The sequence below is a fragment of the Platalea leucorodia genome (assembly GCF_965183815.1).
Source record: "Platalea leucorodia genome assembly, chromosome: Z".
Lineage (NCBI taxonomy): Eukaryota > Metazoa > Chordata > Aves > Pelecaniformes > Threskiornithidae > Platalea > Platalea leucorodia.
The window spans coordinates 80,263,286-80,285,649 of record NC_138858.1 but is presented as its reverse complement, the minus strand read 5'-3'; the positions used below and the strand labels follow the sequence as shown (position 1 = coordinate 80,285,649).

The 22,364-nt window shown below is 39.8% G+C and overlaps 1 protein-coding gene across 1 annotated transcript in view; it reads right to left on the bottom strand.

Annotated features, from left to right (window-relative positions):
• The window catches only part of RASGRF2 (Ras protein specific guanine nucleotide releasing factor 2), a gene marked incomplete at its 5' end in the record, with an annotated part of 143,838 nt that overhangs the window by 96,122 nt on the left and 25,352 nt on the right, over positions 1–22,364 (bottom strand). Inside the window, one exon of the mRNA XM_082335414.1 lies at positions 3,921–4,027. Coding sequence (XP_082191540.1) covers positions 3,921–4,027 — 107 coding nt within the window. The remainder of the gene's footprint in view (positions 1–3,920; positions 4,028–22,364) is intronic.

Below are 22,364 nucleotides of genomic sequence, written 5' to 3'. Positions count from 1 at the left end.
ATAGTTTCTCCAATAGCAAGGCATTAGTAGCAAGGCATTTGCTCTGAGTGTCCAGGCAGCTCTGAGCTACCATATTGAGCTTACAACTGCCTCCAAAATACTATGTGAAATACACCCTGCATTAGCAAGCAAAGCGTGCCAACAGATCTGAGAGCAAGCCTTTTTTTTTTTAAATTGCCAGTTGGAGGGCAGTAGCTCCTCATATACTTTAAACAGCGACCTAGCTGAAAGCAGCACTCCCGCTTCCCCCCCACATAGCACTCATGCTCTCCCACATCCCACCCATGCCCTTCCCTCTCTCTTGCGCAGTGAACAGACCCGGAGGAATGAGATGGATTAAAACTAAGCTGGCAAAAAATAAACAAAACATAATTCCTTTCAGTGCAGATCAGTTTCCCAATTAAGTTCACACTTGTGCCTGCATGAGAGAAGGGTTGGTAAAGGTGTGGGAATGAATGGCTGACTTATGAGAATGACAGCTGCTTCCTTCAGCAGTAATGTGGGCTTATGCAGGACTAAAGCATACATGAAACTACAGCCTGAAGCACTTAATGTAAGACTTTCCAATAAACTAAAGTAGAAAAGGCTGAGAAATTTGATGAGTACTGCATGCATATAAAAAAAAGAAAGAAGCATAAAACTTTTTGCGTTAAATGCAAAAAAAAATTAAAACCATAGAAGAATTTGTAAGAGAGGGTGAAAAGTCCACCTCAGTGTATTGAGGGTGAAACAGATTTTTTTGTAAAAGACCAAGTTCTGGAACAAAGCCCAAAACAGGACTTCCACATGCAGTCACTGACGGAGGAATTAGGATTTGCCAGGAATAAATCCTCCAGCCCAGAAATGTAACTCAGAAGCAGCAAACCTTACTCTGCCACTCTGGATATTACTGAAAACTCAAAACACTGAGAATTCAAATACAATGGAAAGAGATGAAAAGTAGGTATGCATGTGGAGCTCCTAATGGAGTCCCATTAAAATATACTCAATTGCACGTCCCATTGCAAGCTCACAAGCCAAACGATCTCTCAAATGAGGAGAGGGCGCTATGGACAGGAACATTAGCAATGCAGCAGCTAGCTGCAGCATGCAAGAGCCTGTCAGCTCTCGAAGAGTGTGCATGGTACCCCCCAAATGATAAGCAGTAGCATCCCACCCACAGTGAAATCTTCCATGAAACAATGGACAATGCCACAGCAGATGATCCTTTAATTATGAGTTTGCATCCAAATAAAATACCTATTTAACCAGTGTGGGACATGAGATGCAGTGAGATTGTAGGTGGTTTTTTTTTCAACAGTCTGTTTATAACTTGAAAAATAAATAAAACATGATTTTGATGGCTGCAAATATGTATTTGGCAAAAAGTCATGAAAAGCAATCCAAAATTAGATTTTGCATACATCCATCTAAGAAAAGAAATAAAAAAATGGAAAAAAGAAAAAACCTTCAACTACTTTGTCTCAGCCAAAACATGGATTACCATAGCTACTCATGAGGATGAGACCCTCCAGAAAGCAATTAAATACATCCATTTCACAAATGCCGGCATATTCACACAGAACAAGATGTTCCCAGGCCTGTTTTCAATTTAAGGGTAGGGGGAATGTTCTTGATACCTCCTAGAATTTTTACCTAGGACACCTGAGACACTAGAAAGAGTATCTTCAAAGGGCTGCACAAAATGTCATTTAGCAATTCAAAACAAAAATCTGAGAAAAAGGTCAGAAATGTCTTAGGCTAGCCTCAAATGAACAGTGACACTGAAGAAGTTGCCAAAGCTTGTGCCATTTGTCAAAAATATAAATGAACTCAAGGAAAGTGAGTCTAAATCCTGACGCAGGCAAAATTTAATCCCTCAAGCATATCTGTTCTATTTTGTTTAATTAAGTTGGCAAGAAAAACCTTATGCAATAGTCTAAAACTATTATTTTCACTTCTTAGTTATGTATCTCTGGTAAAAGACCCAATGGTTAAGTAACTAATTATGCAACTCCAAGTTATTTTGCTAGACACAATGTAAAGCAAATAAAAGCAGCTTCCAGTGAAGCAGAAAAGCATCAGAACAATGAGATAACCACAGTAGCACACAACACTTTGTGTTTAGCAACTAAATTTCAGAATTTTTTTTGTTGCTTCTTGGTATTTTGTTCAAGAAAAGAATACTAAACCAAGAAAAGCCATGTCCACGTCACTTGAAAATTTCCCAAAGAAATTTAGAGACCTATGGAGAAAAGTAGACTAAGAAAATCCCCCAAATGACATAGGGCTCTAAGAATACCCCTCACAATGGTGCCCATAGTTCGCTATTATTAGGACTGTCATTTCAGATAGGCACAAATAAAGGGAAAAAGTCAAATAGCAAAAGGGACAGAGATAAAAGGACTGATCTTGCTTACAACAGAGAGCCAGTTATCTTCTGAAGGCTACAGTGATAACTTTCTGGTGGAGTCAAAATTCAACCACCCCAACCTTGAACCTCATGACTACCTACTTCTTAGCAAGTTTAAGTTCTCAGTATTTTCAACTGTGTGTTGTTTAACATTGGCTTAATCTTCTGCTAAGTTCTGCCTTGAAAATTCATGTGTGATATATTTATGGACTGAACTACCCAGAGCGAAATTTTAACTCAGTGTTATGAAGCTCTTCTTGCTTACATGCCTTTTACACCAGGCGATGGACAAGAAGAAAATTATCCCGAGAACAGGGAACTGTAGGATCCTGCTTCCCCAAATGCCCTTAACACAAGGCAAAAAGTCATGTTCCTTTCTTCACTTGCTTTCAGTCATACTCCACCAAAGAAATTGATCCAGACCCAGAAACAAGGTGAAGATTTCCCTTCTCTCCTCCTCCCTCAGCAATACAGGACTGCCTGCTGGTGGACATGCTCTCCTGGGATGGGCTGAGAGTTCAAAGCCTCACAGCTTCTCAAGAACTGAAATAATGTGTTCACCCAGAGGGCTACCATGCAAAATGTGGTTCACCTAATACCACAACCCAGCAGATGCTTTCCAAAAAAGGACGAGACCCCGTTCAGTTAGGTACCAACGCTAAGAAAAGGATGTATATCCAAAGACTGGATGCCCAGGCAACAGAAGACCTGCAGCTTCAGGGCCTCATGTCACAAGTTCTAAATTAAAAACTACGAGCTGGTGGTGTTCATTTTTAGTTATAAAGCAAAATCACTTCTGTTTATGTGGCTCATGTCCTAAGCAACTCAGAAACTGCCTGGTTCCTTGTGCGTTACCATGGCACTGTAGATTAACTGAGGTGAGTGTCTATGAGAGGAGGCTGGAGAAAGTGCATTTCAGCAAAGACATCTGCCTCCGCAAACCATTTCACAAACCTTCAGTTAGATGATTTTCATTTAGATTATATTGTAAACCTTAACCATTTGCCATGCAGACCTTTTCTCAGGGAAAGATTACTGCATGGCTGGAAGTCCTACCATATCCGTTTTCACAAGATGGATTGTTGTTCAGGACTTCAGTTTTGAAGTCGAAATTTTATTTGTTGGACTTTATCATCATAACGGTTTGACCTCCTCTTTCTTATGTTTATTTCTATATAAGAGCTTTTTAAGAAACATTTATTCATTTGGCATATCACTTATTTCTTCATTCACATAACATACTTTGCCTCTAACAGAGGACTAATCCGAGCAGCTGTTTCCAATAAAAGAGTAGTATTCTTGAACCAATTACAACTGGAACACAATCACTCGTGAATGATAAAATACAGTGACATAACCATGAATGATAAAGGTATTTTTTCCTGTAACATACCCATGAATCGTAAGCAGTACACATCTAATGCACTGTAACATTTATTTCTGTTTAGAGAGTGAATTCAGATTTTCAAAGTATTATCAATTTATTTACAATAAAATTGAGCTGAGGATTAAAAATCAGGTTTCATACCTAGCTTGGTGAATAGCTTCTACCCATTCGTCTCCATCAACTTCATCCTCGCAACGGAGCTCCAGTGGCTTCTGCCCTTCATGGCCAAAAATAACAGTAAAGTAATGCTGCAAATTAGAACAAGAAATAAATGTTCAGAAACTCTTTTAAATAAAATATATATATAAAATTAAAAAAAAAAAAATCTTTTTAAACACAGCCTAAAGCATTGCCAGCCTAGGAAGATGTGCTTTAAGCTATTAGTCATGAAACATGGATTGAAGTTGAAACTGTATCCTCAACATATTCCCTTGTGTATCAAGGTAATAGCTTTCATGATACTTAAGGTAAGTTATTGTTCTTTAGCTCCCACATACAAGACAACAGAATATAATTCCCTAAGCAGCTTCTACAGTCAAATACAATAGTGTGACTGTAGTGGGGTGTCTGTAGTTCTTTTTCTCTTACATTTTTTTCACCTAAAGTTTTTCTTAGATGCCAGCACAGAATACCAAATCTGGAACTGCCACCACTTCCTCACAAGAATGCGGATTGTGCACTGGCTCTAGCTTATTTCTTCACCTTTCCAAAAGAACAAGAAAAGTGTCCCTTCTCATTCATCACACTCCCAAAACACTTTTGCCCTTCTTACAAGAAGCCTCACCCATAATTGTCATCGCAACAACTTTTTGTTTTCACAAGTAAATGCTATTCACACAAGAAGTGTCATATTCTTCGATGGCATTTCTTACATGAAGGATGTTGCCCACAGTATGTTCCATAGAACACAGAATTTCAGGAAAGGTTTTGCTACTTTCAGAATATAGTAATAATAGCAATATCTAGCAGGGAGGGGACAACCCCCAGTCATCTACCTTAAAACCCATTTCACAAGGCTGGTCATTTACAACCTTATTTTGCATAGCTTGCATACTAACTTACAGCCAGGTAGCATACAGCATTCTTGCAACTTAGATGAAAATAAGTGAGAAAATATTCTACCTAAATGCACACCTGTAACTTCCATAGGTCCCTTAAATGCATCCATTAGTAGGCCAGATGTTTCACAGGCAGAGGGACCAGTTAGGGACCTGCCCATACATAAAACCATCTGGTTATTAGGTCCAGTGTGGTTCAGGAGCTCCTACAGCTAAACATTTCTGCACCAGATCACTCAGTTCTCTTCATTATGTAGAACTTCTCAACCCCTCTTCCACCTTCATCCCATTTAACAGGGAACTGAGTATAACCACATGTGGCAGCAATTACTTTCTGGGGTCTAGCAGAAAATTCCAAACTCACTCCAGTCAGCAAGCAAGGTATATAATTTGCGTTCTCCCATGCCATTAGCCATTGTTTACAGCAGTAAGAAACCTGAAATGATGTCAACAAACATTCTGCTTCCCTTGTCTAACCCACAGCTCAGCTGCAAAGGCCTCTCTGAGCCAAACACCACACTGGAGATCAAGCAAATAGAAAACACCTCAGAATTAAAAGCCATTTCCAAGGCAGGAGGAACACAAGCATAAACAGAAACAGAAGGGATGAAATTTTACCTACGGAGAATTGGCTGCAGATATTGTCAACACTGATAATGAATTTTGTCCACATAAAAAGAGATTATTTCAGCCATTTATTTGCCCCTTCTGAAACATCTGGCAGCCTGCTGTGCAAGTACAACACACAACTCATCTGCGCAGCATGCACAGAGCAGGTTCAACACACCTCAGATGCACTGGATTCACTACACTGGCTCTAGCACTGTCTATGCACCTGTATTTGCATTGAGGTTTGTGCCTGGGGACCTCACATTTACAAAACCCAGCTGCCTCTGTGCATCTGAGTACACTCATATGCTTGGTTTCTTTTCGGGTAACATGAGTACGTATGATGGCATTCCATAAAGAGAAAACTATTAGTTTGTGCATTATATTAATTACTAAACATTGTTACGTGTATACAAAACACTTTTCATACAGAAGACCACAAGCACTGCAGGATTAGCAACAAACCAACAAAACAGAAACAAGGCAAAATAAGAAGCAGCATTCACATTTAACAGGTTATACAAAGAAAGTGCAGGCTCAGAAATGAAACAACTCCAGAGCACAGACGAGGATCAAGAAATCATTAAAAGGACAATCCTATAAAACTAGGTTTTTGACAGTGCATATCACTTAAACCTGAATGCCATGAATAGAAAGAAACATCTAATCAGGTCCACAGGATTCTCCATAGCAGTGACAGAAAAACACTTTTATAACAATATAGTGCAGTTGAAAACAACCTACAGGACAGTAAAAAGTGCAGCAAGATTACACACAAATGTGCTCTGTTTATAGACTTGAATAGTCTATTTTAAAAAGTATATTTAAAGATAAATCACACTGTTCAGAGCCGCATTTTATGTAACAAGTTATTTGTGTTTCATAAAGCTGCTACATATAAAATTAGAATAAAGACACAAGTGTAGACAAGCACTGGATTTAATCCCATTGTGTAGGGACTCAAGTTAAAGGGAGAGACAATATTACAGTCCTCCCTACTTTTTCTTTTAAAGTGAGATAAATCAGACCTCTTTTGAGCAAGACTTGCAGTGATCTCATGTCACAGAATTTAGATGCATTATCAGTTTTCAAGTTGACGATATATATGAGTGGGTCTATATACATATATATATATATATTGATACACAGACATATAATTTGAGCACTGCCATTCAATCTGCTGAACAGCTCAGCTTCCACATCACTGCAATACAATCCAGGTAAAAACTGCCTTTCTGCAAACACACTATTAGTTTCTTGAAGTGATGACAGTAAATATTTAAGAACTATAGGACACATTTACATCAACTACCCTCATCATCATTCATCATGTCTATTGGACTAGCAGGCAAGCACTCATGTTTCAAATTAAAGACTGTGGTTCAGTTGGACAATTTTTTATCATTGTTTATTCTGAAAAACGTCGGACTCATAGATGATAAAATGAACATTCTGTATTTTGAGACAAAACAAACCAGTAATTCCATTTTAAGGTGTCTTTTCAGTATTCAGGTATGCACAAGGAAAATGGTAAGTTTTCATTTCAATAAAAACATCTCTGGCAGAGTTCTCCAAAGTGAAGCCTGGGAAAAAAAGGAGCAAAAGTTTCTTATACCATGCATAAGTATGAAGGCACTATCCTGACTGACAGTCAAGGAAAGAATAATGGGATCAAGATGCATCAAGAATATTGTTGGGTATCACTTCTCTGACTTGTATCTAGTGCTAATCAGAGTTTCTTCCTATGGTGAAAAAGAAAGACTAAGGAATGAGCTGACGGGCACCTCCGCTTCAGAGACAAGACTGGAACGAGATTAAGACCCTGAGTGAAAGAAGTCCTATACCAGACTACACTGATTATTATGCTGGGCTCCCCACTGACAGCAGTTCACACCATAACTTTGTCCTTATAAAACTGCCCAAATAATGGCTGTACTCAAAATAAGACAGCAAAAACTCTGAAGTTGCCATGCTTTCCAAGGGGAAAAACAAGCATCAGTCTGGTAAAAAAACAAACCAAAACAAAAACCAAACCAACCAACAAAAAACCCAAATGAAACCAAAAAACCCAAATTATATATGTCCTGTAACAGAAACAGTACTTTTAAGGCATACTGAGGTAGAGCTTCCATCAATGCAGACACCCCTAAGACTAAACTTCCCATCAGCAGAATGCCATTCTCCTTGTGACAAGAGCATTTGCTGTTTATGAAGTGAGAGTCACACTGAGACAGGCACCGCACTCTCCAATGCACAGGGACGGTCCCACAGCTCACTCTCTTCCCTCCACCTCACATGGAAACTACAAAGAACATCTCCTATCCTCTCTCTTATCTCCTATCCCCTGGTAACTTATCACTACATCTGTTTCATCAGTTACTCCTTTTCATTCCCCAGTAGTTGTAGTAACCTGATATGTCTTTTCCATTTGTAAATGAGTGGTGATGCTTACAACAATTCACTTACTGAAACACTGAAGGACCAAGGAGCATGAGCACTCATCTTCCCACGGTGCTGCTGCTACCTGTCACAGGCAGAAAAGCTGCTACCCTAGATAATAACACTGCTTGACAATTCCTACTGCAAGCTCCTGCATTCAGCTCCTGGTAAATTTGGTCAGCTTTCAATGTCCAGATGGAAAAACTCACACTGGAAAAATGATGTATGTGTCAAAAGTGGGTTTGTTATCTTACCCTTCTATCAGGACAGCATGTAAAGATTTAAATTATGTTTCAAAGGACTCCAAGGTGACTACCAAATTTTGTTGTATTGTGGGGTTGTAAATGATTATAGTGTGGTAATAGCTACTCGCCTATGAACCATTTTTCCCTAAACTTTTCTTACCGAACACAAAACGAATTTAATTCTCTTCATAATATACTATAAAAAATACTATTTTTAAAGCTTAAGTGTGGCGTGACCTAGTTAGATGCTATTTCCTGATCTTTCAGTAACTTATTGTACGATCTTGGTTTAATCATTCAAGCCAGGACTTCGAGAGTAATTTAGAAAGAAAATTCCAGCCATCAATATTGATAAGAATGGAGACCATAAATGCAAAACAACTGTGAAAAGTTAGTCTGTGTACCAAGATTACTAACAAAATTCAGAGCCTTAACAAAAGTCTGTCTTCCATGCAAGGCATGAGGAAGCTTAATCATTTTCTCTATCTTTAAGGCTTATATTCACTACCTGATGTTTATAAGGGCATATTAAAAAACCTTTGAGGATAAAAGAGATGGGAGAGGCAATTAATTAAAATTCAAGATGACAAGCTAAAAATATTTCTCATTCTTGACTTCTGAAGGCATTTTCATTTCAGAATCAGGAAACCTGTATGCAATCTCAAGCACTAGTAAATTATTGGGCAGAAGAGGACAATCACTGCAGCAACTGAAGACTCCTCAATAATCCTTGAAGGAAAAGCAGCAAACTGCAGTCTAAATCAAAGCTGCTTGTACTATTCAAGGACACGTTAAGTCATGAAGTTTTCAGATGTGGAAAATGATTTTCATTTCAAATGTTCTTTTGATTTAAAATGTTTTTCAATCACAGAAAGGGCAACATCAAATGGGAAAGGTTCAGAAAAAGGTAAAAGTGGTATGGAAAGGCTTGCATATGTCCAAATCAGATATCCATGTCAGTAAAAACTTAAGCTGAGACTCTTCAGTACAAAGAAAGGAACAACTCTGGGGATGCAACATGGGTCTGCAGAATCAGAAGAAGTATGGAATGGATGGATAGGGATTCACTCCTCTATTTCTCTTCCAATTAAAAAAAAAATCTATTAAATGAACGTTATAGAAACCAGCTTCAAAACAAACAGAAGAAAGTGGTTCTTCATGCAACTGGTAGTAAATTGGTGTTGCTCCTTGACAAAGGAAGTGGTAAATGCAGTAAGTGTCAATGGGTTGCAGGGACACTAGAGAGTTCACTGTACAGAAATTGTGGGCTACTGAACACACAGAATTCACATATTCAGAATTCAAACAGTCCTGAAGCTGAAAATAACCGGAAGCTTAAAGTCATCTCAGAGGAGAGGGAAAGGAAAAGTAAAATATGTACCTACGCCCATGTCTTCCCTGGCATGTCCTCATGGCCACGATATGAGATGGGATATTAGACTAGTTGGACCTTTGGTCCACTCAAATAAAGCCTTTCTCGTAACCTTATGGGAGCTAATTAAAACTTCACTTGATGGTATGTGAGTCTTTTAAATCCTTCAAACTGCTTCGCACTTTTTTTATAAACAAGATACACTGGCATTTTCATGAAGTGCTGCCCCTTACTAATTGTCCATTTTTTTCTTGCTTGTTTCGGTTTTGATTTTGATTCTTTAAAAAAATAAAGAGGTAATTTGCAAAACTGTTAGAGAGCCACTGCAGTATTTCAGCTTCTGTGTTGCTTTGTGTTGTCCCCCAGGGATTAAGGGGTTTTTATTATCTCAATGTTACTTCATCACCCCTGGTAGATAGAAATCTGGTATTGAACAGGGCTACAGAAGAAAAACTTATAGAGTCATCATAGAATCATGCCCCATGAATCATCATAGAATCATAGAATCATGCCCCTTACCGTGGGCATCTGCTACCGACCTCAAAACCACAACAATAAAGCCGATGAAGCAATATTTGGGACACTAAGGCAAGCTTCTGGTCAACAGAACCTGGTTCTCATGGGTGACTTCAACTATCCAGACATTTGCTGGAAGAACAATACAGCAGCTCGCAGGTCATCCATCAAGTTCCTGGAACGCATAGAGGACTGTTTCCTGTTACAAATGTTAGATGTGCCAACCAGGAAGGAGGCACTGCTGGAACTGCTATTCACAAACCAAGAAAACCTGCTTTGTAATATCTTGGTCAGTAGCAACCTTGGCTGCAATGATCACAATATTGTGGAGTTCGGGATCCGGCTGAGCATGCTGAAGGTTAGCACAAAGACAAGGGTTCTAGATTTTAGAAGAGCAAACTTCAGCTCGCTCAGAGCTCAGTTGGGAGGGATTCCGTCGGAAGCTTCCATGGAGGATAAAGGAGTCAGTGAGTGCTGGGAGTTCTTCCAAGAATGCTCTCTTGGAAGCACAAAACCAGTTTATCCCCTATAAAAGAAAGGGAAGTAAGTGGAGCAAGAGGCCCCCTTGGCTCAACCATGAGCTCCTGGGTCTGCTTAAAACCAAAAGAGATGTGTACCAGAGATGGAGAAGTGGAAGATTATCCACTGAGAACTACGAGGGCATTGCCAGAGTGTGCAGAGATGCAGTTAGGAAAGCAAAAGCTCAGCTTGAATTGGAGATGTCAAAAATAACAAGAAAGGGTTCTCCCGGTATGTAAGTTGCAAGCAGAAACAGAAGGAAAACATAGGCCCACTGTTAAACAGTAGAGGTGAATCAGTCACCAACAATGCTGAAAAGGCAGAGGTTCTCAACACTTTCTTCACTTCTGTCTTTACCAACACTGTTGGATCCCAGGCATTGGGAACGAAAATCCAGGACAACCCAAACACAGACCCACCATCAGTGAAGAAGGAGTTAGTATGTGAATTAGTACAGGAGCTTGACCCCCTACAAATCGATGGGCCCTGACTCCGTCCACCCGAGGGTGTTGAGAGAGCTGGCTGATGTCATTGCGGGGCCACTTTCTATAATCTTTGAGAAGTCATGGAGATCGGGGGATGTCCCAGAGGACTGGAGGAAGGCAAATGTCACCCCTATCTACAAGAAGGGCTCAAGGGAGGACCCGGGTAATTATAGGCCCGTCAGCCTTACTTCAATCCCCGGGAAAGTTATGGAACAGATCCTCCTGGGGGCCATCATGAGTCAAATGAAGCACGTGATTGGGAAAAGCCAACACAGCTTCACAAAAGGCAGATCGTGCCTGACAAATCTGGTGACCTTCTATGATAAAGTGACCTGCTCGGTTGACATGGGGCAAGTGGTTGACATTGTCTACCTGGACTTTTCCAAGGCTTTCGATACGGTTCCCCACGGCCTCCACCTGGAGAAACTGATGCGTTATGGCCTGGACAAGTGGTCTGTGCAGTGGGTGAGGAATTGGCTGGCGGGCTGCACCCAAAGGGTGGTGGTAAATGGCTCTTTTTCAAACTGGCAACCCATCACAAGTAGGTCCCCCAGGGATCGATACTGGGCCCAACGCTATTCAGTATCTTCATAAGTGACCTGGATAACGGGATCAACTGTAGCCTGATGAAGTTTGCAGATGACACCAGAGTGGGGAAGCAGACACTCTGGAAGGGAGGGCCACCCTGCAGGAAGATGTGGATAGGCTGGAAGAGTGGGCTAACAAGAACTTTATGAAGTTTAACAAAGACAAGTGTAAGGTCTTGCAACTGGGAAAACATAATCCTGGAGTGCAGCTCAGACTGGGATCCACCTGGCTAGAGAGCAGCTCTGTGGAAAGGGACCTGGGGGTCCTGGTGGACAGGAAGCTCAATATGAGTGAACAGTGTGCTGCTGCAGCCAAAAGATGTGGACACGCTGGAGGGGGTCTAGAGAAGGGCCACCAAGATGATCAGGGGTCTGGGAAGCCTGCCGTATGAGGATAGGCTGAGAGAGCTGGGTTTGTTCAGCCTTGAGAAAAGGAGGCTTAGAGGTGATCTCATCACCATGTACCAGTACTTAAAGGGGAGCTACAAAGAAGATGGAGACTCCCTTTTTACAAGGAGTCACATGGTGAGGACAAGGGGTAATGGGTACAAGTTACTCCCAGGGAGATTCCGATTGGACACAAGAAGTAAATTTTTCACAATGAGAACAGTCAATCATTGGAATAATCTCCCCAGGGAAGTGGTTGATTCTGCTACACTGAACATGCTTAAGACTCAGCTGGACATGGTGCTGGGCCATCTCGTCTAGATTGTGCTAGAAAGGTTGGACCAGATGATCCTTGAGGTCCCTTCCAATCTGGTATTCTATAATTCATTCTGAGGTCATTATATTTGAATATGCAATCAGCAGTTTTGGAATTAGGGAGATTATACATAAATGTACCCTGTTTTATAAACCCTTACTATATTGATAAAAAAATACCACACCCAACTTGTATGGAAAACGGAAATCAAGGAATACACAAAGGTCACTGCAGACGTTAATTCTCCTGCAACTCTGTTGACTTGTATCAAAATTATGCCAAATTACAGTGGTTATAGCATTTGTTTTCATAGATGAGCAAATCAGGCTAATATGGCCCATCTGCTATATTCTCAATGCAGACCATTTGCACTCCAGCAGTAGTTTATCAACAGGGAAAAATTCTGCCACACAAAAGGAAATTTCACAAAGTAAAGCCTACAGGAACTGATAGAACACTGTAAGAGCAGGTAAATTATTCACTAATAATAAACTGAACATGGGTACCATCATCTCAGAATGCATTTGACACTGTCCAGTGGGAATTTCCTGCCAGAAACCACAAGCTGCTTGCCTAGAAGGCTGTGCATTGCCTAGCTGCAGGACATTTTCCCTCTTGTTGCAACATTCATTACTGCTGCTGTCTCCAGTGCCTTGCATTGAACAGAAATAAGGTCTATAACGAAGGTACAGGACTGGAATTCAGGACAGTCAGGTTAAGTGTCTCATTTTTTTTGGGAACTCTGTATATGAGTCAGGTCTCCTAAAGGCTTTTTGGCAACCAGCCTGGGACTTGTACTGTGTCATCATGCTTGAGCCTGGCAGAGCAATCTACAAACCCCCCCCATATAACTTTTTAGTGACCTGAAAGGCTGCATCCCAACGCCAGTATATTCACTCTAGTAAACATTCACAGCGTTCCCAGAATTGCTGCCTCCCTGCATATCCTTAGCCTCTTCTCCCACATGTAAGGTCCTCTGGGACTGACACTGATTGATACATCTCTACATCTAACCTTCTTAGGTGACTAATGCAGTAGCCGTGCCCTGAAGATACTTTGTATAGACCAAATTTCTATAAAGTGAAAAGTATTTTGTATAAACCACAGACAAATCAAACCAGCCTAAACCAAGAGACAGAGAAAATTTCTCCCAATACCTAATGGTGTAGGCATCCTTCTGCTCACCACTGTACGTCCTCAGTCCCGTTTCTAGGATTCTCTCCTTCCCAAGCACAGGAAAAAGGACATGGTATTCAGGTCTGCAGATTCCACTTACCAGTAAACCCTCTAAATTTTAGCTACCACTTGTTGCCTCAGATCCCTTCCAGTCTTCAGTTTCGTTATAATATATTCCTTATGCTTGCAAAGGGAAGATCACTTGCTTTGAAAGAGTTGGTTTTAATCGTAGTTTGATACGTTTTCAGGACACGCACATTCAATCTGTATGTGGAGTGTTCAACAAATGGTCAGGTACATGTTGGGATGATGACCTCCTGTAGTGAAATGTGTGCAGTGCAATTGATGGAAAAGGAGCACGGAAATCCCATTCTTCTTACTCATGACCTAATCCAGAATGGAGGCTGGGGGCACAGCTCCTCACTTCTTGTCTCTACCTCCATTTCTCCTGTGTGTCATTAGCTGCCTTTCCATTGGGGCCAAAGAGAAGGGAATGAACAGTCATGTCAATCCAAGTTCTGGTCCCTCCTCAAGCATGGCACAGCTGGAGGGGATCAAGATTACAGCCCTACCAGGTAACTAAGCACAATACAGCTGTACTAGTAGAAAACTGTGCTGTCCAAAGTGACAGAGAAAGGACAGCTGGGGGAAACAGAAAGAGACAATAGGGAATACTGTGATCAGTGGCAGTTTTATATATTTTTCATTAATTAGACTTTTTGTGTTTTGTTCTTTTTTTACCCTGTCTCATTCCATCACCGTTCTTAGCAACCCTAACCTTTCTCCATGTAGTGACAGTCTTTCCCTCCCTGTCCAAACAACAGCCAGAGCACCTGCTATCCAACTTTCTTGTCTGAAATCTGATAATGATGCAGAGCTCCTCCACATGAATTCAGCTATAAACTATCAGTATTTGTTTTGCCCCGCAAAAGACATCCCTGTGTTTTAATTAAAAGATCAGACTTTAAAGGCCAGATGGGACATTTATAACCCTCTAGTCTGATGACTTATGTAATACAGGACAGGAAAATCTCACTAGACAGCTCCTGTATCAAACACACAGGATCAAGGTTAGACACAGACCCTCCTTTATCAATCCTAACAAAAAAAGTAATGAAAAACCCACCTGAACCTATGTTCAGTTGTTCTAGGTATTAAATTACCCTCACTACTAAAACAATGCAGCTTCATTTTAAATGATGAGTAAACAGGTAAATAATGAAATTATATAATGGGCCTCAATTCTGAAGATTGTGTCCATACAGTGTGTACTGCAAGAGTGGAGCCTGGGTTTCTCAGTAAACACCATCACATATGGAAAAAAAAAAAGAAACCATGCACATAAACAACCTTTACAGAGCAAGTAATTTTTAAGTATTAATTTCTAGGAAGCAGATTAATTGGCTGGTTTTCTAATTATATTTTGAAGATATGCAAACACAGGATTTGACATTTTTAAAGCTCTTTACAAACAGTAACTAATCTAACTCCTCTACAAGGTAAGAATGATGGTGCCCATTTTAGACACAAAGATATGTGCAAAGATGCCCAAATATAGATCTGCTGTAAATGAGTTCAACTCAAGATTGCTATAAACAGAGCTTCTCTCCCTGAAGTAAGCCAACATATGATAGGGAAGCAAGAATAAGAAGTCAGCACATCCTAGACCTTGTTACATCTCTGTTATATATAATCATTTCTATCTATAAACAGTCTCAGAAAAAACAAACACTCAAAATTTCAAGCAACTGCAGTATTCTGTGGGATGAGGCACAAGACTGGTTCAGTCCACCTGCCAGCACCAGAGATTGCCAGGGTTCTGATGGCAAATGAAAGACCACTGCGAAGATCCACATACAACGTTTTCAAAACTGCCTATCAAACCTGAATGATTTTATGACATGGAAAAATGTCTTTTTGGTGCCACCATGCTCACTGACAGCCCTACTCTGTGGTTAACTAATCCTAGGGGTTGGAGCCTGGTTATAACTTAGTAAAAACTTGGGAAGAAAAGTGATAGAACCTAGTTTTAAGCAAGAGAAGGTTATTCCAACACCAGAAGCATGTTCTCCTGCCTAGACCTCCACCTTCTATTTACTCATACTCCACCAAAGGGAGTGCTGGCTGGTCTACACACCTGGACCAAACTCAGGAGGCCAAGGAATAGCCTTCAAGAAGTCCATGAACTCCACAGAGCTGAAAACAGTGCTTCTCTAACAATAACTCACATAGAAACAAGGTCTTCACTAAACTTACATTTTCCAACCTCGTCCCTAAAGACTGTAAGTAGAAAAGTAGTGCTTGCCCATTTGGAGGGAACTTTAAGCCTATTAGCTCACCTGGACATTTAAGACCACGAGGCAATGGACTGCTCTGTCTCAAAATCACCCGACTATATGGGGTACATTCAGATACACAGCACAAGAAAACATTTACTTTGTCTCAGGACATCAAAGATCCAGTGGCTGAGTCCTGTCATATCTTACCCACTAAGAAACATTTGGGTCAAATTTCTGTGACATCTCCACACACATTCTTATAACTGCTATCCTGTAAGTTCTCCAAGTTTTCATCAATGACAAAAAAAAAAAAAATCCAATGCACCGCACCTTGGTCAAGCAACAATTAAGATGGTTCAGCCTGTAAGACAACCCTTCCCTAATCCTCAGTAGTATTATTTCAACTTCCAACTATCCATTGTCAACTCCTGGTTTTGTACAAGGATTCACTGAAATTTCCTTAACTGATGAAGCTCTTTAGACATGCTCTACCAGTAAACCAAAAATAATCCAATCAATCAACTAACCCACCTTGCATATATAAATGAAAACCTCACACTGACAAGAGTGTCACATCCACTAACACTTTACATGAAGGGTGAGAACGGAATTGTACTATAGAAGTGGTGAGCTGAAATTTGCTTTTCAAAATTTGGCTGGAGATTGCTGAAACGTGTTCATGACTTGTGTAAAACAAAAGTATTTTCAGGCTATAAACCCAATAGCATTACAGATGGAATCCACATCTTATAATATTTACTATCAAAGATCTACTTAAGCAGACATTAAGTTTTCAGTAATTTACCCAACTACAACTATAGTATGTGTTTTCTTTTCAGGTTTTTCTCAGATCTCCAAATCATGTTAGCTGCGATATGTTCAATAGATTGTCTGTTAGTAACAAAGATTTCAGAGTTTATGCAATGTGAAATACTTGAAACGCTCAGAAATTATGTCTGATTTTTCGTCCAAATGAGTGCCATGCACACAGCAAAGGAAATGCTGACATTTCCTTTTTAACTCAATTACTCATATTCTCTGATAATAGGATAAAAACATTTCACATCTTTTAGAGAAGGCTTGGATTTTGGTGCCCCTAAAAATTGGTTGTGAATGCTCTGATTTTAATTACAGTTGTCATTCCACCACTATTAATCAAACAGGAAGGTTTCTACAAACAGAGCAACAGGAAGTTACTTAGGTTAGTAACCATAATCTATTTCTTACTGTTTAAACTGTACTGGGGGCCAGTGAGGGGGGAGACACCACATTTTTATTCAGACATGGCCACAGATTTTGATGAACCACTGTTAGTATTCATTGGCAGGACCTCCTACCCATTCAAACACCAAGAACACCTTCATTGAACCTCTTGAGTGTGAGAAAGTGGTTTTTTCCTCTCCTCCACTCCAGAGTCAAGTGTGTCAAAGACAGCACCATAAAGGACTGTCTTAACGAGGAAAACAAGGAAGCGAACATCTTCCCAGCCGAACCCTAGCTGCTCTCTGTCTTTGGAGCTACAGGTTTCCCACAATACCAAAGTTGACACCCAAAGCTCATTAGGTTCATTAAGGCAGGGTCATATTACCTGCAGCTTGGTTTGAGGAGTCTGCATGGAGGAGAAATCACCAAAATCTTTTATGAGAGAAAGATGTTAGAGGTGTCATGTTCTTAACTGTGTAAAAGCATGGCAAGATACATGCATCCTTGCAAAACACCTTCAAAAGGCACAAACCTTATTTATCTCACTGCCCCTCTTTGGCTACAAATACAATTTTTTATCATTTCACTACCAATGCCACCTCTTCAGGAAAATGGAGCTTTTACAACTTACTCTAAAAAATGCTGTCTCTATCCAGCCATGTAATATGATGGCAGGCATCTCTTCGCCTCAGAGATGACAGAAACAAAGCTACAAGTGTGAACCAAAACTATCTTTCGCGTGCTAATTTTTAGCTTGCGTAGAAATAAAATGGGCTTAAAACAAATATACCAAAAGGAGCTACTTCCAAAAATCCGTTTACTGATAATACACTTTCATCAACTCTTTTTTCCCCTGAAGCTACGACAATTCTGGGTGTTAAGCAAACAGGTGTGATGCTTTTTTTGCACAGTCTGTTTACCAAAGGATTTATGATAGAAAAGTTGAAGAACCTTTTTATTCATGTAAGGCATGAGTTTCCTTTCCATCTGACGAGAGTATTCTGGCACTGTGTTGGTTAATACTGGCCTTTGGAAGCACCTTTCTGATAATTGAGACATTTCCAGATGTTCCACAACTCTTGGATCACATCAGCATTTGAGCAGTGCCACCACTAGCTCTTCTGAGATCATGCTCTGTTTTGTTAGTCAGGATAAGGTGCATGCAGCATGGTTTCATTCTCTAATCAATGCAGTTCGTTAGGCCATTTCATATTACATACATTTAAATTAACACCTTTCTGAAATACTTTCTGCAGGAAGTCAGCAACTACCAGTGCAGACTCGTAACAAAGCTGCCAAGGGCAGAGCAGAACTCAGTTTCAGAGTCATAGGTGCTGCTCGGCTCAGTGACCATGGCCATGTCACCTCGATCCATCCCCCTTTGCTATTAGGCTGTCCTGCACACACTCTGGGTGGCAATAAAGGCTGATCCTGCTGTCCACAGACATACAATTTGAGAATTTCAAAGCATACACAGGTCCACTGGTCAAATGTCACTTCCCTGCAAGGAGCATGTGACGGTGAGAACTGAGAGCAATTCTAAGCTGGCATCTTCATTTTGGAGAAGACAGAGTCACAAAATGGCTGAGGAAGAGGGGGCAGAAAAGTACAGGCATCACTTTCCCTCTGCCAGAAAACAGTAAATTGTATGCAGAACAATGGAATTTTCTGTTCATTTTCCACAAAGAGAATATTTTATGTTCCTCCTTCTTATGCAACCTCAAATTTCACACCCTGTGTCGAGCCACATCACCAGTAGTGATAGATTTCTCAAGCTAACCTGAATAAACAAAGAGATTTTGAGTTCCTGAGGGAGATCATCTTTGAACAGGAAAACCTTCCCATGACGGTAGCGGTGTTGCTATTCCACAATAAATCCTATGAAGCCTTGGCTGGAGAAGTGCAAAACAGCATCCTGATCTTTCCTTTGCAGCAGGCTAATGGCCAAATGTTATTGATTTCTTGCCAGTTGAACAGAAATGTGCAGTTCATTAGGTCTTGAACTTGACATACAATCAAGGAAACTTTTAAGTAAAGCTCTGCTTTCTACTATATTTGTTTCACAACACTTTTCATAACAAATTGCTGAAAAATCTAGGATGGCAAATAAAGCAGAGCAACAAAATCAGCTTCAGCTTGAATACAAACAGAATCTTCTCAAAGGATGGTACTGCACTTTCTTTTAGTGCTGCCAGTATCAAGTTTTAGAAGTTATGATCTCTTTTGTTCTACTAGAGTTTCTCAAAATTATATTAATGATTCACATTTTTTATGTAATGTAATAGTAAAGCCCGAATGATCAAAGAAGTATTCACACGGCAAATGCCAAAATTCAATTTGCTTTACATTTCTTTTTTCCATTTGCACATAAACATCTCATTTTTAACTGAAATTCTTTTTCCTCTCAAACAAAATATAAATTGCCTCTTTTTTCTTCTAATTTAACCAAAATTGCTCCTTTTTGTAAAAAAGTTACACACAGAAAAACACCACCACATCTTTAAGCCATCAGTTTCAACCAAAACATCTGAGAAGCAGTTTATCACCAATAGCTGCATCTAAATACAGTTTCTATTGTTTTTTTTTTTAACTCACTGGAATGTATTGTGGGAAGACTATGCCAGAAATTCAATTTCTCTTCTCACAGTTCTCTCATGTTTGGAGCTTTGTAGCCCACATGAATATTATCCTTTTCAAAGGCATAAAAACACATACAGCAGCATGTAAGGATTGAAAAGTTATCCAGTTTTGCCACAGATAACAAGAAAAGAGGCATTCCTGGTGCTAAGGAAACTATAAAAGAACATAATTTTCTGCACTAACAGGCATACAAGGCATAATGTCAAAATACAGTAGGAAATCAGCTATAGCTTTCAGGTCAGTTAAAAGCCTCACCCACTTTCTTACTGAAAACTTAAGACATTTTCTGCAGCAACAGACAAAATATTCCCCAAGTCATCTTTTCTTGAAGAATATTTCTAATAGGAGGAAAAATACTGCTTACATCTTCTACTTTGATTTATACCAGAGTTGGGCAAGGAAGAGGTGGAGGGTAGTAATAGGGCAAAAAACATCTTTTTATCCTACAGGAAATTCTAATGTTTTTTCATATCAAGAATTACTTAGAAACATAAAATCAAAACAAAACAAAAGCTTTTAGCACTTTGTGTTGAATCAGCCAATTGTGATGGACCAACCAAAAAAACACTACCTTTGAAGCCTGTTCCACATCAACCTGTACGTGCCTAAAGTGAACAGTAATGCAGCTCCTGCCCCATACAGGTGTACTCTTTATATAAGCTACATTTCCACAATATGTCTATGGTCATATGTCTTCCAGGACACATGGCTCTCAGCTGCAGTGGAAGCAGTGACGAGTCAAGATTTACAAGAAAAGGTGAGAGGCAGCACCCCTGGCTTCTTTAAGCCACCATAGCACTATAGACCAATGAAGTTTAACACAACTGAGTTCAAGGCCAAGCACTTCACCATAGGTCAGCTGATAATTTGATTTATCCAATCAAACCAGCCAAAAAGTATGTACTTAATCACACTGGGAAAAATTGCAGTAAATTGAATGAGAGCTTTTTGGGTCTTTTGAAACTACTTTTTCAATGCAAAATAATTCTAAAAAAAAAAGTTGAAGACTAGCATTCAAAGAAACCCTCCCTGTATTCCTATCCTGCTTGCTTTCATTCTGACACTTCTATTTCTGGCACCTCCTCTCTAACTTTTGTAATATAAAAAATTAAGAACATTCTTTGTTCGATCAGTTGTATAAAAATGGGATACTACTTCTACTGCAGAAGTTGTAGTAATTATGGAGATTGCCATCCTACTGCCTGACATAGTGTCAGAAAGACAACCTCATTCAGGTTTCTTAAAGAGGAGAAATAAACCCACAAAACAACCCCTGTCAAGCCCTTAAAATCATAATTTCCAAAGATAAAACAATGCAAAAGTAGCTACAGTGCTTTGATAACTAAAGCTAGAAGTTTCAAAGTTCACATTTAGAAAATAATTGGGGAAACATCTGTTTTTATAGAGATGTTTACAGTTCATTCTTGTAGGTACTGACTTGTAGCATTAAAGACATATTATAGTTCTGTACTCCCATGTAAAAAAAGATGTGGCATAAAACCCATGTGACTTTACTTGTCTGCTGCAGAAACATGAATGATGTAGCCAGCAGCAGTAGGGGAGAAAAATGAGAAGAGGAAGAATACTGTTCAACAAAATCCTAGCCTCAAAGTGACATTCCCATCACTATCGTCATACACAGACAAATTTCCATCAACAATTCTGTGAGGAAGTTCTGCGGGATCCAACCATAGAGAACTGACCTGGAACAATACTACCAAAAGCAAAAGTACTGGTCTGATTTTGGCAATTACTCTTGTATGCTTTTTTGAGGGAATGAAACCTTTAATTATGCCTTAATTCCTCACTGCTTAAATACAGAGACAACAATCCTCATCAGGATACAGAACTAGAAGGCTAGTTTACTGTACAGAGCTGACAGCGTGCTGCAGTCCACAACCCCCAGCTGTGGATGGACCAGGAGGGATGCACAGCAAAGTTTGAGCACAGACCAAGTGACCGAAGTCCCATGTGACCCTGGGAACAAGATGCTGTAAGCAAACACCTGCAGTGTAAACTGTGACATGTGAACACTTGTTTCACATCTTCCACCTCAAAGGTATTCAAAATGTAATCGATAAGCATGCAATCTAGTTTAAATTCAGTCAACAAGACCCAAGGGATCATTTTTATTCTGTTCCCACTCTGTTTCTTTACAACAAAACATTGTTGGCTCTGTGAAGACAGGCTATGGTTGTCTCTCAAAAACTGCTGGGTAAAAAGACAGTGTAACAGTGCCATAAAATATTTCCTATATAAACAGAACACAGCATGTGGGCATGGCAGGTAGTCACACATTATGGTTACAGGTTTTGCCATTCTGGCTCAAATTAGCCACCTATGTATTATCCTATCTGTGACCACAGCCACTTGTCAGTTCTTAAATGATTCAGAGAAAGGGGGAAGAACAAACTGTTCCTGCAAACAGGCAATACAATTACCAAAACACAAATCTTACTGGCTGCAATTAGTGGCTTCTCAGTGGCTACTCTGTGACTGAGATGCAAGAGTTTATTTTCCTTCTAATAATTTTACAAGAAAGGCATGTGCTATTACAAAACACAGTATGTAGATGCTTTACTTGCATCACCAGTGCTGCAAGGAGATGATTCTCTTCTTGAAAGGTATGTACATAATTTTTTCTTGCAGCACAACTAACCATGTTTACTTCTCAATCATTAAAAAGGCACTGTTTTTCCATTACAAAAGCAGCTTCAATTGAAGTTGAACAAATCTTAACATTAAAAGCAGTGT